Source organism: Canis lupus, chromosome 1 (assembly GCF_003254725.2).
Source record: "Canis lupus dingo isolate Sandy chromosome 1, ASM325472v2, whole genome shotgun sequence".
Classification (NCBI taxonomy): Eukaryota; Metazoa; Chordata; class Mammalia; order Carnivora; family Canidae; genus Canis; species Canis lupus.
The window spans coordinates 109,280,652-109,294,226 of NC_064243.1; the positions used below are offsets into that span (position 1 = coordinate 109,280,652).

General features: G+C 48.1%; 1 protein-coding gene across 2 annotated transcripts in view; it reads left to right on the forward strand.

Moving 5' to 3' along the window:
* PRKD2 (protein kinase D2) overlaps window positions 1-9,452 on the forward strand; it is a 35,173-nt gene extending 25,721 nt beyond the window's left edge. For both annotated transcript variants that reach the window (XM_025424554.3, XM_049109198.1), the window contains 4 exons: window positions 1,786-1,884; window positions 5,986-6,253; window positions 8,592-8,677; window positions 9,015-9,452. In XM_025424554.3, coding sequence (XP_025280339.1) covers window positions 1,786-1,884; window positions 5,986-6,253; window positions 8,592-8,677; window positions 9,015-9,227 — 666 coding nt within the window. In that variant the 3' untranslated portion in view covers window positions 9,228-9,452. The remainder of the gene's footprint in view (window positions 1-1,785; window positions 1,885-5,985; window positions 6,254-8,591; window positions 8,678-9,014) is intronic.
* Window positions 9,453-13,575: the final 4,123 nt, after the last annotated feature.

Here is a 13,575-nt window from a genome sequence, read left to right on the forward strand (position 1 = left end):
AAGTCCTGTGCTAGGCCCTTTATCTCATGGGCTTGTTTATGCTTCACAACTGCCCTCTGAGGTAGGTATTACTATCACCCCCATTTTACAGATGAGGAGACTGAGGTGGAGGGAGGGTCTTTGTCCTGCCCAAGGTCACACAGCTAGGTGGCCGAGATTAGAACCTGGATCTGTCAGCTTCCAACCTGCCCTCTTTGTTCTCCTCATTTACTAGTAAGGGAGGAGGTGGTCAACAAACAGGAAATCTGGAAAAGAGGTACATACACACTGGGGATCTCAATCTCCCTGGCTGTAGTACAAGGATTACACAGAATCAAGATGGTCATAGTGTCCGCAGATAAAGTGGTTGTAAATTGTATGGTTTCTCTCTCTTTTTTTTTTTTTTTAAGATTTTATTTATTTATTCATGAGAGACAGAGAAAGTGGCCAAGTGGCCCAACTGCTGAACCACCCAGGCATCCCTGTATCTGTTTTTTGCATTTTGTTTTGTAAATCAGCTCACCTCGCCATCATAAGATATTTTTGAATTAGCAGATAGAGTAGGAAAAGGTCTATTTGAAACACACACAGAAATATGTTCACCCGCAGGCCATCACAAAAAGAGTAGCCAGTATCAATGATAGTAGTAGTTAACGTAGTGCTTGCTCTGTGCCAGACGCTGTCCTAGGCACTCTCTATGCCTCTACTCATTTAAACCTCACAGCAGGGATGCCTGGGTAGTAGCTCAGCGGTTAAGCGTCTGCCTTCCGCTCAGGGCGCGATCCTGGAGACCGGGGATCGAGTCCCACATCAGGCTCCCCGCATGGAGCTTGCTTCTCCCTCTGCCTGTGTCTCTGCCTCTCTCTCTCCCTCTCTATGTCTATCATGAATAAATAAATAAATCTTAAAAAAAAAATAAACCTCATAGCAAACCCTGAGGTTGGGTACTTTTATTACCCGCATTTTACAGGCGAGAACACTGAGACCCGGAGGGTTAAAATGGCTTGCCGAAGGCTACAAGCTAGTTATGAAGTGTAGAGCCGGGTTTTCCACCTGCGGAGGCTGGCTCAAGAATCCACCCCTCGCCCCGCCTCTTTAGAATGTTGCATTTGATATATAATGTAGATCATTTTGGTATTTGGACTATTTCATATTAAAGTTTTTTAATGGATGAAAAATACTTCCTAGAAAATGGAGTCACAGAGTAGTACCATCTTAAAGGCCACTACTTTACTAATAGCTGCCCCTTTTTAAAAGATTTTATTTATTCATGAGAGAGAGGCAGAGACATAGGTAGAGGGAGAAGCAGGCTCCCTCGGGGAGCCCTACATGGGACTCAATCCCAGGACCCCAGGGATCACACCCTGAACCAAAGGCAGACGCTCAACCACTGAGCCACCCAGGCATCCTGCCCTCCACCCTCTTTTTAAAATAAACCCTAGGCTCAAGGTAGGGCTCGAACTCACGTTCCAGGAGATCACAAGTTGCCAGCTCTGCAGACGAGCCAGCTTTACTAATAGTTCTTTTTTGTCAAGAGCTTACCACGTGCTAGAGGACCTCAGACTCTTCCCAAACCCCAGTGCTACAGTCGAGCCTTTCTGGAGTCTTCAACTCTTAACCCAGGTGTCATGGTTTTGGGGTCCTGAGATTCTTATTTGGGGCTCCAATGCCTCCCTTGCCCCTGGGGGGGTATTTTTAGGGGTGCCGAGAGGGGCGTGGATGGGGTTTGGAGGGCTGGCAGCTGCAGGCGGAGTGTGGGACTAATACCTTTCTGACTTTCTTACCCACCCCACCCCCTCCCCTCAGATCCTGGTGGCTCTGAGACACCTTCACTTCAAGAACATCGTCCACTGTGACTTGAAACCGGAGAACGTGTTGCTGGCGTCAGCTGACCCGTTTCCTCAGGTCAGTTATGTCCCAGCTTGATTTGGGGAGCCCAGCAAATATTGGAGGTGGGTGGGGATTGAATGAATCAGGATAACTGGAGACAGAGACTCGGGATAACAACGGCTTAAATAAAATAGAGGCTTATTTCGCACTCATGTAGGGTCCAGCATAAGCATTTTGAGGCTGAAAAAGCAGTTTCTTAGGTACTCGGCTCCGGCTGTCTTGTTTTCAGCTCTCTATGATGTTGCCTCATCTCCGTGGTTCATGATGGTCTCCATCATGTGACATAATAGGAGGGAGAAGAGGAAAGAAACAAGGTGGAGGGAATGAACACACCTCCTTCCTCCAGAACGGCGGTGTGGAGGTTTACAAGGCACCTCTTCCAGCATCCCATTGGCCACGAGTAGCTCACGTGGTCCTGGCTGGCCGCAAGGGGGGCTGGGAAATGTAGTCTTTATTCTCCATGGCCCTGTGGCCCATTCGAGTTTTTATTATTATTATTTTTAAAGATTTTATTTATTTATTCATAGAGACACAGTTACAGAGAGGGGCAGAGACACAGGCAGAGGGAGAAGCAGGCACCATGCAGGGAGCCCGATGTGGGACTCCATCCCGTGTCTCCAGGATCACGCCCTGGGCTGCAGGAGGCGCTAAACCGCTCCGCCACGGGGCTGCCCTCAAGTTTTTATTATTAATGGGGGAAGCGGAGGGCAATTTCTTCTGTGGGTCTGCTAGGAAAACAGCCCTAAGGAACCTTGGACTGGGCGGTGAGAATGCCCCTCAGGGGCAGAGCCAGATTGTATAGGGGTGATGATTATTAACAGATGGGAGTTTTTTGAGTGCCTACTATGTTTAAGGGCCTTAGTTACAGATTCTCATGTAGCCCTTCCACATCCTGTGTATTTTTTTTGCTTTATGATCTGTGTTTCGCAAACTTTGAGTTCATTTCACTTCAAAAGCCAGAGGTTCATTTTAGTCAACTAGGAATTGCTGTGTGCTTACTATGTGCCCAGCTCCATGTAGGGGCATCAGAAACTGTGGTGAGCAAAGATATCTCCTCTCTAAGGCCAACGAATGTCCATCTCTAGCAGTGGTTTACAGCTAGGGCAGTTTTGCCCCCTAGGGGACATGTGACAATGTTGGAGACATTTTGGGTTGTCACAGCTGTTGGGCAGGTGGGGTGAGGATGGGTGCTGCTGGTATCTAGAGATACCATATACTACAGTTTAGTAGCCACACTTTAAAAAGTCAAAAGAAACTGGTGACATTAACTGGATTTTTAAAAATTTGTTTCTAAGTAATCTCTACCCCCAGTGTGGGACTCAGACCCACAACTTTGAGATCAAGAGTTGTAGGCTTGGGGATCCCTGGGTGGCACAGTGGTTTAGCGCCTGCCTTTGGCCCAGGGCGCGATCCTGGAGACCCGGGATCGAATCCCACGTCGGGCTCCCGGTGCATGGAGCCTGCTTCTCTCTCTACCTCTCTGTGTGACTATCATAAATAAATAATAAAAAAAAAAATTAAAAAAAAAAAGTTGTAGGCTCTATCGACTGAGCCAGCCAGGAGCCTCTAATGATATTAGCTTTAATAATATACTTTACCCCAGTATATGGAAGTGTTATTTCAATATGTAATCAACATATTAGTTATTAATGAAACATTCTTTATTCCTATACCAAGCCTTCAGAATCTGATATGTATTTAACACCTAGGGAACATCTCCATTCAGATGTGAAATTTTTATCAGAAATACTTGATTTTTTGCTTAGATTTCATAAAATTAGCAGTTGGAAAAGTAGATTAACATATCCAAGTTGTTCCAAGCATATTTTAAAAAGTTCTCCAATAACTAAGTCTAAGATGGGTTTTTGTTTTTTAAAGATTTAATTTATTTGGGAGAGAGAGAGAGAATGAGCAGGGTGGGGAGGGACGGGGGGAGAGAGAAAGAAGCAGACTCTCTGCTGAGTGGGAAGCTTGACACAGGGCTTGATCCCAGAACTCAAAGATCATGACCTGAGCTGAAGGCAGACACTTAACCGACTGAGCCATGCAGGTGCCTCTGTTTTCGTTGTCGTCGTGGTCGTTGTTGTTGTTGTTTTTAATAGTAAAATATATTATTCTCATTAACATTTATTGTGGAAGGGTAAAAGATTTTGACTCCCAGTGGAAACAGATCACATCAACCTCATGGTTTCTTTCCACTTCTGGAAATCGTTCAGTTGTTAGTGGCACTCTTGGATATAACATAGGATCAGTTATTTAAATTAATGAAAATTAAATAAAATAAAAACTAGTTTGTCAGTTGCTTTTGCCACATTTGAGTGCTCAGTAGTCACAAGTGGCCAAAGGCCACCATATTGGTCAGTACAGATCACAGAGGGAAGAGCAAATGTCAATCATGTTGTCACAAAAATACTAGTATATCTCTAATGAGTTCTGTGATATGGTTCTCTGAGCTCACATAACTGTATAGCCCATTTAGAGGGTAAGAGAAAAAAGCCGCTCTGTAGAAAGAGTAAGTCCATTTTTTGGATGGACAAGTATTCTAGGCAGTAGGAACAGCCTGGGAAAAGACCCTGTATTTTTTTTTAACAGCTTTATTGAGATATAATTCACATACTATATAATTCACTGATTCAAAGTATACAATTCAGAGACACCTGGGTGACTCTGTTGATTAAGTGTCTGACTCTTGATCTAAACTCAGGTCTTGATCTCAGGGTCCTGAGTTCAAGTCCCATGTTGGGCTCCACACTGTGCTCCATGCTGGGCATGGTGCCTACTTAAAAAAAAAAAAAAGTATACAACTCAGTGGTTTTTAGTGTATTCAGAATTGTGCAACCATCACCACAATCAATTTTAGAACATTTAGAGAGAGGCCCCCCAACCAAATCCTTGACCCCCCAGACATCCTGCAATCCCACCACCCCTCATCTCAACCATGAATCTACTTTCTGTAGATTTGCCTATTCTGGGTGTTTCGTTTAAACAGAACATTAAAAAAAATAATAAACAGAACATTCAGTAATAGAATATGTGGCCCTTTGTGACTGGCTTCTTTCACTCAGTTCATGTTTTAAGAATTCATTTATGTTGTAGCATGGATCAGTACTTCCATTTCTTAACAGCTAAGTTGTATTCCCTTGTAACATCTGTAGAAAAGGGTGAATCTTTGAAAAGGTAAAGGATCTTAGGACAGGGTGGTGTGGCTGTCACATGGAGTCAAGAGTTTGGGCTGTGGCTCTTTTTGAGGGTAGGCAACAGAGGCTTGGGGCTTCAAGGGTTTTGGACTCTGGAGAGTCTTCGTGAGCCACAGAAGGGTTTTGAACAGGGGACGAACGATACACGAACAGAGATGGCAGCACAGAGGTGGTGCCACCTATGGACTTGGTAGGAAGGAGAGCAGGACCTTGAGCCTGAGTGTTGCTGGTTCCAAAGCTTGTCCATGACCCTCGGCTGCTCCACCATCAAGGGAAATGTGGGCGAACACCTGTTACTGACTGCTGGCCATCGCGGTCAGCAGTTTACATGCAGGGTCACACTTAATCCCCAGGGAAGGCTGAGAGGAAGCTGCTTCAACATCCCTGATACAGATGACGCTGGGGCTAGCAGAAGTTAAGGCCTGCCCCTGAGATCAGGGGTCCTCACTGTGAGCCAGACACTGTGCCCACCACTTTATTTGTTCTTTCACTCCATACAACCACCCTTTAAGGTAGGGATTTTTTTTTTTTTTTTTTTTTAAGGTAGGGATTTTTAGGATCTCCGTTGTGCAAAAGAGGAAATAGAGGCACGGGGTGGTTAAGACACCTGTCCGATGTGGCGGAAGTATAGGGGCAGATGGCATTTCTTGTCCTATGTGCCTTAGATGGATTAACTCATGTGATCTTCATGATGGACTCTTTGAGGTAGGCGCTGTTTCCATTCTCCTCCCCGTACAGATGAGGAAACTGAGGCATAGGGAGTCACTTGGCCAAGGTCGCTTGACCAGTGAGAGGAAAAGCTTGGATTCCAACCAGCATGCAGTTTTGTCTGGAACGCAGTGGTGGGCGTGGTGGTGGGTCACTGGGCAGGGTGCAGCCTTAACGCTCCTTCGGACCCTCCACCCCACGCCCTCCGCAGGTGAAGCTGTGTGACTTCGGATTCGCGCGCATCATCGGCGAGAAGTCCTTCCGGCGTTCGGTGGTGGGCACGCCTGCCTACCTGGCGCCCGAGGTGCTGCTCAACCAGGGCTACAACCGCTCGCTGGACATGTGGTCGGTGGGCGTGATCATGTACGTCAGCCTCAGTGGCACGTTCCCTTTCAACGAGGACGAGGACATCAAAGACCAGATCCAGAACGCTGCCTTCATGTACCCAGCCTGCCCCTGGAGCCGCATCTCCTCCGGAGGTGGGTGGAGGCGGGCAAGGGGGGCAACCGGAAGTGGGGGAGTGGGCGGGGCCATAGGAGAGGTGGGCCCTGGAACATCTGGTCCTGTGGGGGTGGAGCCTGGAGGTGGGTGGGGCTATGGGGAAGTACCCAGGACCTGGAACCTTGTGGCAGGGGCTAAAGGGTGTGTGTGGAGCTAGTCAGGCCTAGTTCTTAGTTCACAGGAAACAAAGTGCTCCAGGTGCAAGTGAGGGGTGCAAGGAGAGGGGAGCCAGGCCCTAGGGGGACACTGAGATCCAGGGGCTTTGGCCTGTGGCCAGGTAGTGGCATTGGGGCCTGTGAGTTGAGCCCCTGAAAGTTCTCTGGGAAGGCCTGTAACAATGGAGCCTGAGCCAAATGTGGAGGGTGGGCTTACAGCGGTGCTAAGATCCTGAGGAATGTTAGAAAGCCCAAGATGGAGGGGCAGGTCTTGGAGTCAGGGAGCTCAGGAAAACACAGGATGGGAGGGAGGTTAAGACAATCACTATTCGGAACAGTTTATTCAACAAGCATGTGCGTGTCTACTGTGTGCCGGGCACTGACTGTCCTAGGTGCTGGGAATTCTGAGATGAGTTGGAAAGAAGAGGTCATGTAGGGAGAAGGTTGTCGAGGACGGAAGGGCTCTAGAGGGATATAGCCTCATGGAGCAGGCAGAGAGGGGGTGACATGGGGCTTAGTACAGGAAAAGGTGGCAGCAGTGGGCTTGAGAGAGGTAAATAAAATAGTAAGTGATAAGAATGGATTCAGGAGGGACACCTGGGTGGCTCAGTCCGTTAAGCATCTGCCTTCAGCTCAGGTTATGATCTCAGGGTCCTGGGATGGAGTCCCACATCGGGCTCCCTGCTCAGCGGAGAGCCTGCTTCTCTCTCTCCCTCTGCTCCTCCCCCCGCTTGTGCTCTCTCTTTCTCTCTCTAATGAATAAATAAAATCTTAAAAAAAAAAAGGTGGGTACTTTTCATGAGTACTGGGGTAATACTGGAGGTCCTCAACATTGTGTTTTGGGACCCACTCAGAAATCTTTGTAAAAGCGCATCAGGTATGCGAAAGTGAATTTGGTGTGGATGGATATGTGTGAGGGAGGCCGTGTGAACAAGGCCTAGACTCACAGGGGTTCACACAGTGAGGCCTTGTCCTTCAAAGCTTCTGATCAAGGAGACAGCCTCGGACAAGTGCCAGCTTGTCTCGAATGCCTGACACTTGCTAATTCTCCTTTTCTTAAAGAACGGGCCTCTCTTTGAGCCTTCTGCAGGAAACCACTGACTATCATCTAATAATATTGTTTTCTGTTCATTTTATTTTTGTGGGCATGGCCAATAAACTTTGGGTTTTCATTTCATTGATAGAATATTTCTGTTATAAATAAATTCACTTTCCCCTTGAAAGTCCTTCAAGGGGAAAATGAATTTTTAAAAAGCGAAATGATTTAAAGCCAAATGTTATCAATTTTTTCTTTGATCAAATACTGACGTGGCTCAGACTTTTAAATATACAGAAGGGCCTACAGTTAAAATACTCTCTCAGTCCTTTGTCTGCCATTCTTCCCAAAGGCAATGGCTATTACAAGTCTTACAAATATGTATGAGCAAATATGTAGACATGTATTCTTTTAGTTCCCCCTTTTATACAGGTGGCAGAGTACTATACATGCTGCTTTTCAACTTGCATTGTCCTCTTCACAGTACATCTAGGGCAAATGGTTTAGCTTCAAGAAAAAAAATATTTTTAAAGATTTTATTTCTCTATTTTAGAGAGAGCGGGTGCATGGGTGGGTGGGTGTGGAGGGAGAGGTTGAGGGAGAGAGAATTTCAAACAGACTTTGCGCTGACTGCAGATCCCCACTTGGGGCTCCACCCCACGACCCCAAGATTATGACCTGAGCCGAAATCAAGAGTCCGTTGCCCAACTGACTGAGCCACATAGGCTCCCCTGGCTTAAAGAAAAATGTTCAGTGAAGAATAGTCCAGTCATGTGTATGACAAAACTTAATGAAGGTGACATAGGAATGGGAAAACTGAGGGAGAGGCTTGGTGAAAAGATGTGGGAGCTAGTGTGTGTGCAATGTGGGGGGAGGGGTGGACAAAATGGTATTTTATTTATTTATTTATTTATTTATTTATTTATTTATTTATTTATTTATTTATTTGACAAAATGGTAATTTAATGTGGACATAGGTGAGTGAGCGATTGGTGCGATTCCAAGCCACCTGGGCCAGTGCAGAAGGCAGGCCGGGATGGTAGCAGGTCGGCTGGAGTGGCCTGTTGGAGGAGGGGCGGCCCCTGACCGCTCAGGCCTTGAACTGTCTGTCTCCTTCCCATGCAGCCATTGACCTCATCAACAACCTGCTGCAGGTGAAGATGCGCAAGCGCTACAGTGTGGACAAGTCTCTCAGCCACCCCTGGTTACAGGTGATGCGGGGGGCGGGGCTGAGAGCGAAGGGGGAGGAGAGGTCCCATTGGCTGGGTTGGGAGAAGGGGTGGAGCCCGACGGCTTATTGGCTGTGTAGGTGGTGAAGGATGCAGGTGCATTTTCCGTGGATCCGGAACGTGGCTGAGCTTCCCATTTGGCTGGGAGGCAGGAGGAGGCGGAGCTGAATGAATTTCTATTGGCTGGGCAGGCTGCGAAGGGTGTGGCTTCACTTTCGTTGGTACCCGGCCTGTCACCCGCAGGGCAGGTGATGCGCGGGCGCCGCTCAGCCGCTATGGGCTGTGCTCTTCCTGCTAACACCTGTTCTCCCGGGCCCAGGAGTACCAGACGTGGTTGGACCTCCGAGAGCTGGAGGGGAAGATGGGCGAGAGGTACATCACCCACGAGAGTGACGACGCGCGCTGGGAGCAGTTCGTGGCAGAACACCCGCTGCCCGGACCTGGGCTGCCCGCCGATGGGGACTTGGGTGGGGCCCTCCCGCCGCAGGACCATGAGATGCAGGGGCTGGCCGAGCGCATCAGCGTCCTCTGAGGCCCCGTCCTCCCGCCTCGGCTGCCCGGTGATGCTGTCCTCTGGTCCCCGGAGAGCGGCCCTCCACACCATCTCAGCAAGGAACTGTTCTACACAGAAGGGGCTTCCTGCCCCGAATGGATGGGACACGCCCCGGGAGAGGAGCAGGGCGGGGGTCAGTGGCGGGTCAGCGATAGTTATTTCCAACCCGAATTCCCCAGCAATTAAAAAGGACTCATCTCTGGCCCCATGGCTTCGGTCTCTGGCCACACCGCACTCTATCATGAATCTGTTGCTAACCGAGATGGAGTTCACCTGGAAAGAGGACTGTCTGAAAAGGAGGCTGGAGGGAGGGGAGGATGAGGGTGGGGGAGAGGGGACTGAAGGTGGAGGAGTTTTGGAAGGACTAACTGGGTTAGGCAATCTGGAGGGAGGACTGCCAGGATGGAAGACTACAAGGGGGAAGGTACAGAGGGTAGCATAAGGAGGGCAGGGAAGAAAAAAGAAGAGTTCTAGTTGGAGGGAATATGCCAGAAGGGGAGGATGGATGGAGGAACGTGGCTAGAGGGATAGAGGGTTTAGAGCCAAGGCATCCAATGGCTTGTTTGAGGCACTTTTGTGGTCAGTGGTGTTACTGCTAATCATAACTACTAATAACTACAATGCAATTAGCACAGGTCTGGTCCATGGTGGAAACTTGATCCACAATATTTAGTATTTTCTTTTAAATTGATGCAATGACTTCTCGACACACTGAATGTGTTCATACACTGGGTGCTGGGTGATGCTGGGGACACAGTAGTGACTGAGGCATCCCAGGTCCTACCCTCAGTGGGTTCACCATCCAGTGGAGAGACAGACCTGTCTGGGGATAGTAATGACCAGAATGAGCAGGGCCGGGCTGGGGGAGTCCAGGAGGGTGGGGCAGCCTTGAGCGACCCTGAGGGTCCAGACCAGTCTTCTGAGACGACTTCTCAAGCTTCATCTCAGCCCGGAGGTTGTAGGCAGAGGGAACATCACTGCACCTTTAACCCCCGCCCTCTGGTCCCCCAGCTCCTCATTGTCACCCAGACTTTTTTAAAAAAATATTTTATTTCTTCATGAGAGAGGCAGAGACCTGGGCCGAGGGAGAAGCAGGCTCCCTGGGGGGAGCCCGATGCAGGACTCGATCCCAGGACACAGGGATGCCCTGAGCCAAAGGCAGACACTCAACCACTGAGCCATCCAGGCATCCCTCACCCAGACTTTTGACTCTACAGCTGAGGGCAAACGATTGAAACAGGCACCTAAACAAGTTATCTCTAAACATTCAGATTTTCGTGCCATAAAGACTTTCCCGAACCCTGGAAAAACAGGCTAATACTGAGAGCTCACTCTCTGAGGCTTCCTGGTGTATGTCGTCTAGTCCATCTGCTGGCTAGTTTCAGAGCTACAGCTCCGATTTGAAGAAGGCCAGATGAACCTCAGTCAGTGAGGATCTCCAAATGAACAAGAATGCCTTTGAGGCATAATTCGAGCTAATAATAACTGGGAAATACTGGAGTCTCTTGGACTCCATCCTGAATGGCTCTCCCTCTAAAACTGATTGGTCTAAGATCCAAGAAAGGCAACTCCATCTCATGATAGAGCCATGCTAGCAAATGCATGGAATGCACTCAGGCCTCATCCTGAATGATCTTACTGCTTCTGTTTTTTTTCCCCCCTAATTTATTTATTTATTTATTTGAGAGAGAGGGAGAGTGCACAAGTAGGGGGAGGGGCAGAGGCAGAGGGAGAAGCAGACTCCCCTCTCAGCAGGGAGCTGGGTGTGTGGGGCTGGATCCCAGGACCCTGAGATCATGGCCTGAGCCGAAGGCACTTAACTGAACCACCCAGGTGCCCCCACATTGCTCCTATCTTAGCCACCAGTTTTGTTAACGCCCTGAGATCTGAAATTAGAAATATGATCATAAATATAATGTTAGGGGCACCTGGCTGTCTCTGTCAGAAAAGCGAGGGGCTCTTGATCTCTGGGTTGTGAGTTCAAGTCCCACATTGGGTACAGAGATGACTTAAATTAATAAATAAATAAAAACTTTTTTAAAAACTCACAATGTGGGACGCCTGGGTGGCTCGGTCAATTGAGCACCTGCCTTCGGCTCACGTCATGATCCTGGAGTCTGCTTCTCCCTCTCCCTCTTCCCTTCCCCCCCCATCCCTGCTCGTGCTCCTGCTCTCTCTCTCTCTCTCTCTCTCTCTCTCGCTCTCTCTCACATAAATCTTTTAAAAATAGAAATTAAAAAATTAAAAACCCATAATGTTAGCTGGGAAAATGCCTTGATCACAGAATTCCATGAGGCCGTGTAACATCATGAGGAGGCCACGGCAGTTCAAATCAAAGCCACATGATGTCATGTAAGGCCCCACAACTTAAACAATCAGAGATGAGAAACCCCATCCTATCAGAGCCATCGGATACCACCAACCCCAAACTTGCAGGGACTGTAAAGAAAATGGGACACTAAAGTTGAGGGGTAAAATTTCATCTCCCCAGGGATTCTCTCCTGGCAGGCTTTCTCCTCTGTGTCTATAAATAACCCCTCAAGCCACAGGGGAAATGACTATCCCCATTAGTGGGTATCCTACCCGGTTTGGGACACAGGGGCCACGCCCTCCTCTTAAATATCTCCCGGCTCCCCTCTCCCCCTCCCTCCGTACACAGTCAATGATTACGATGAATCCCACAGTCCGCCATGTGTTTATGTTTGTCTAAGTCACTCTGTGACTCATTAGGCCCCCTGACTACCCAGGACGGTTTATTCCCAAACGATTCTAAGAAATCTTTCGGGAAGGGATTTTCCTTCCATCCGGAATGTTATGATTTCATGTTTATGTCTCACAGTCCTGGAGTGCTCCTGTCCATCTCAGCCCACTATCCTTCCTCACTCCCCAGCCCCCTGCCACAAACAAGCCCAGCAAACTCTCCCCCATTTTACTGTATTATCACCTCCTCTACACATTCTTTCATGTCCCTCTGTGCCTGATTCACAATCTTTTTCTTTTCACCTGGGAAAGTCAACAATACCTGGGGACGGGTGGGCCTCAAGAGTTCACTAAAGCCCCTCCTTACTTTTCGGGGACTCTGAAGGCTGATTTGCCCCATGTGGTTTTCCCTTGCAATACCCCTGGAATCCCACATGTGGATGATCCCTCACTCAGCTCACTCACTGACAATACCTACCCCAGGCCCTTGCTCACAGGGACACAAGGTATCTAGGGACAGATTCCAGCCATGTGAGTCACAGGTACACCATCTAGGACATGACATCACCCCCAAAGGCTATCCTTATCCACAAAATGAATTTTTTAAAGATTTTATTTATTTATGAGAGACACAGAAAGAGAAGCAGAGACACAGGCAGAGGGAGAAGCGGGCTCCCTGTGGGGAGCCAATGCAGGACTCAATCCCAGGGCCTTAAGATCATGATCTGAGCCAAAGGCAGATGCTCAACCACTGAGCCACCCAGGTGCCCCATCCACAGAATGAATTTATCTCATTGTTGTTGTTTTTTAATATCTCATTGTTAATATCATCTTTCCCGAAGACTAAAATGCAACTCCAGTGATTTCTAGGCCTGTTAGGGGTTGAATTATGTCCCCCCACATCCCCAAAAGATATGTTGAAGTCTTATTGCCCAATACCTTAGCATGTGATCTGATTTGGAAATAGGATGGTTACGAATGGATTGAGCATTATCTCACATACCCCTCAAAGACCCCTCCCAACTCACCGCTTGATTTTCAAAAAAAATTATTTATTTGACTGAGAGAGAAAAAGCACAAGCAGGGGGAGCAGCAGAGGGAGAGGGAGAAGTAGGCTCTCCACTGAGCAGGAAGCTCAATCCAGGACTCCATCCCAGGATCTTGGGATCATGATCTGAGCTAAAGACAGATGCTTAACTGAATGAGCTGCTGCCCAGGCGCCCCTCAATGCCTGTCACAGCAAAACTTGCCCTCTCCCTGACATCTATGAGTCAGGATTTCTGCGCTGCTTCCCCAACTTCCCCAACAGCCCCTTCAGGGGACTCAGTCTCTAGAATCACTGAACCTTTCACGTGGTAGATGACACAGTAACAACCCTAATGGCAAGAACCACCTCCTCACTGAATTCACCCAGATTTTCCAGCTATCAAAATATTGCTGATCTCAAGTCAACTGGTGCCGCTCACAATTTCTCTTGGTATCAATTGTATCACCCCTCTGATGACTCATTTTATGGTCCCAGTCCTGTCCCTGCATCTTCTCCTTGGTTTTCTACTTTAATCAATATTTTTAAAAACAACAACAACAACAAGAAAAAAACCCCACAATGTTTATTTTCTGACCCCTC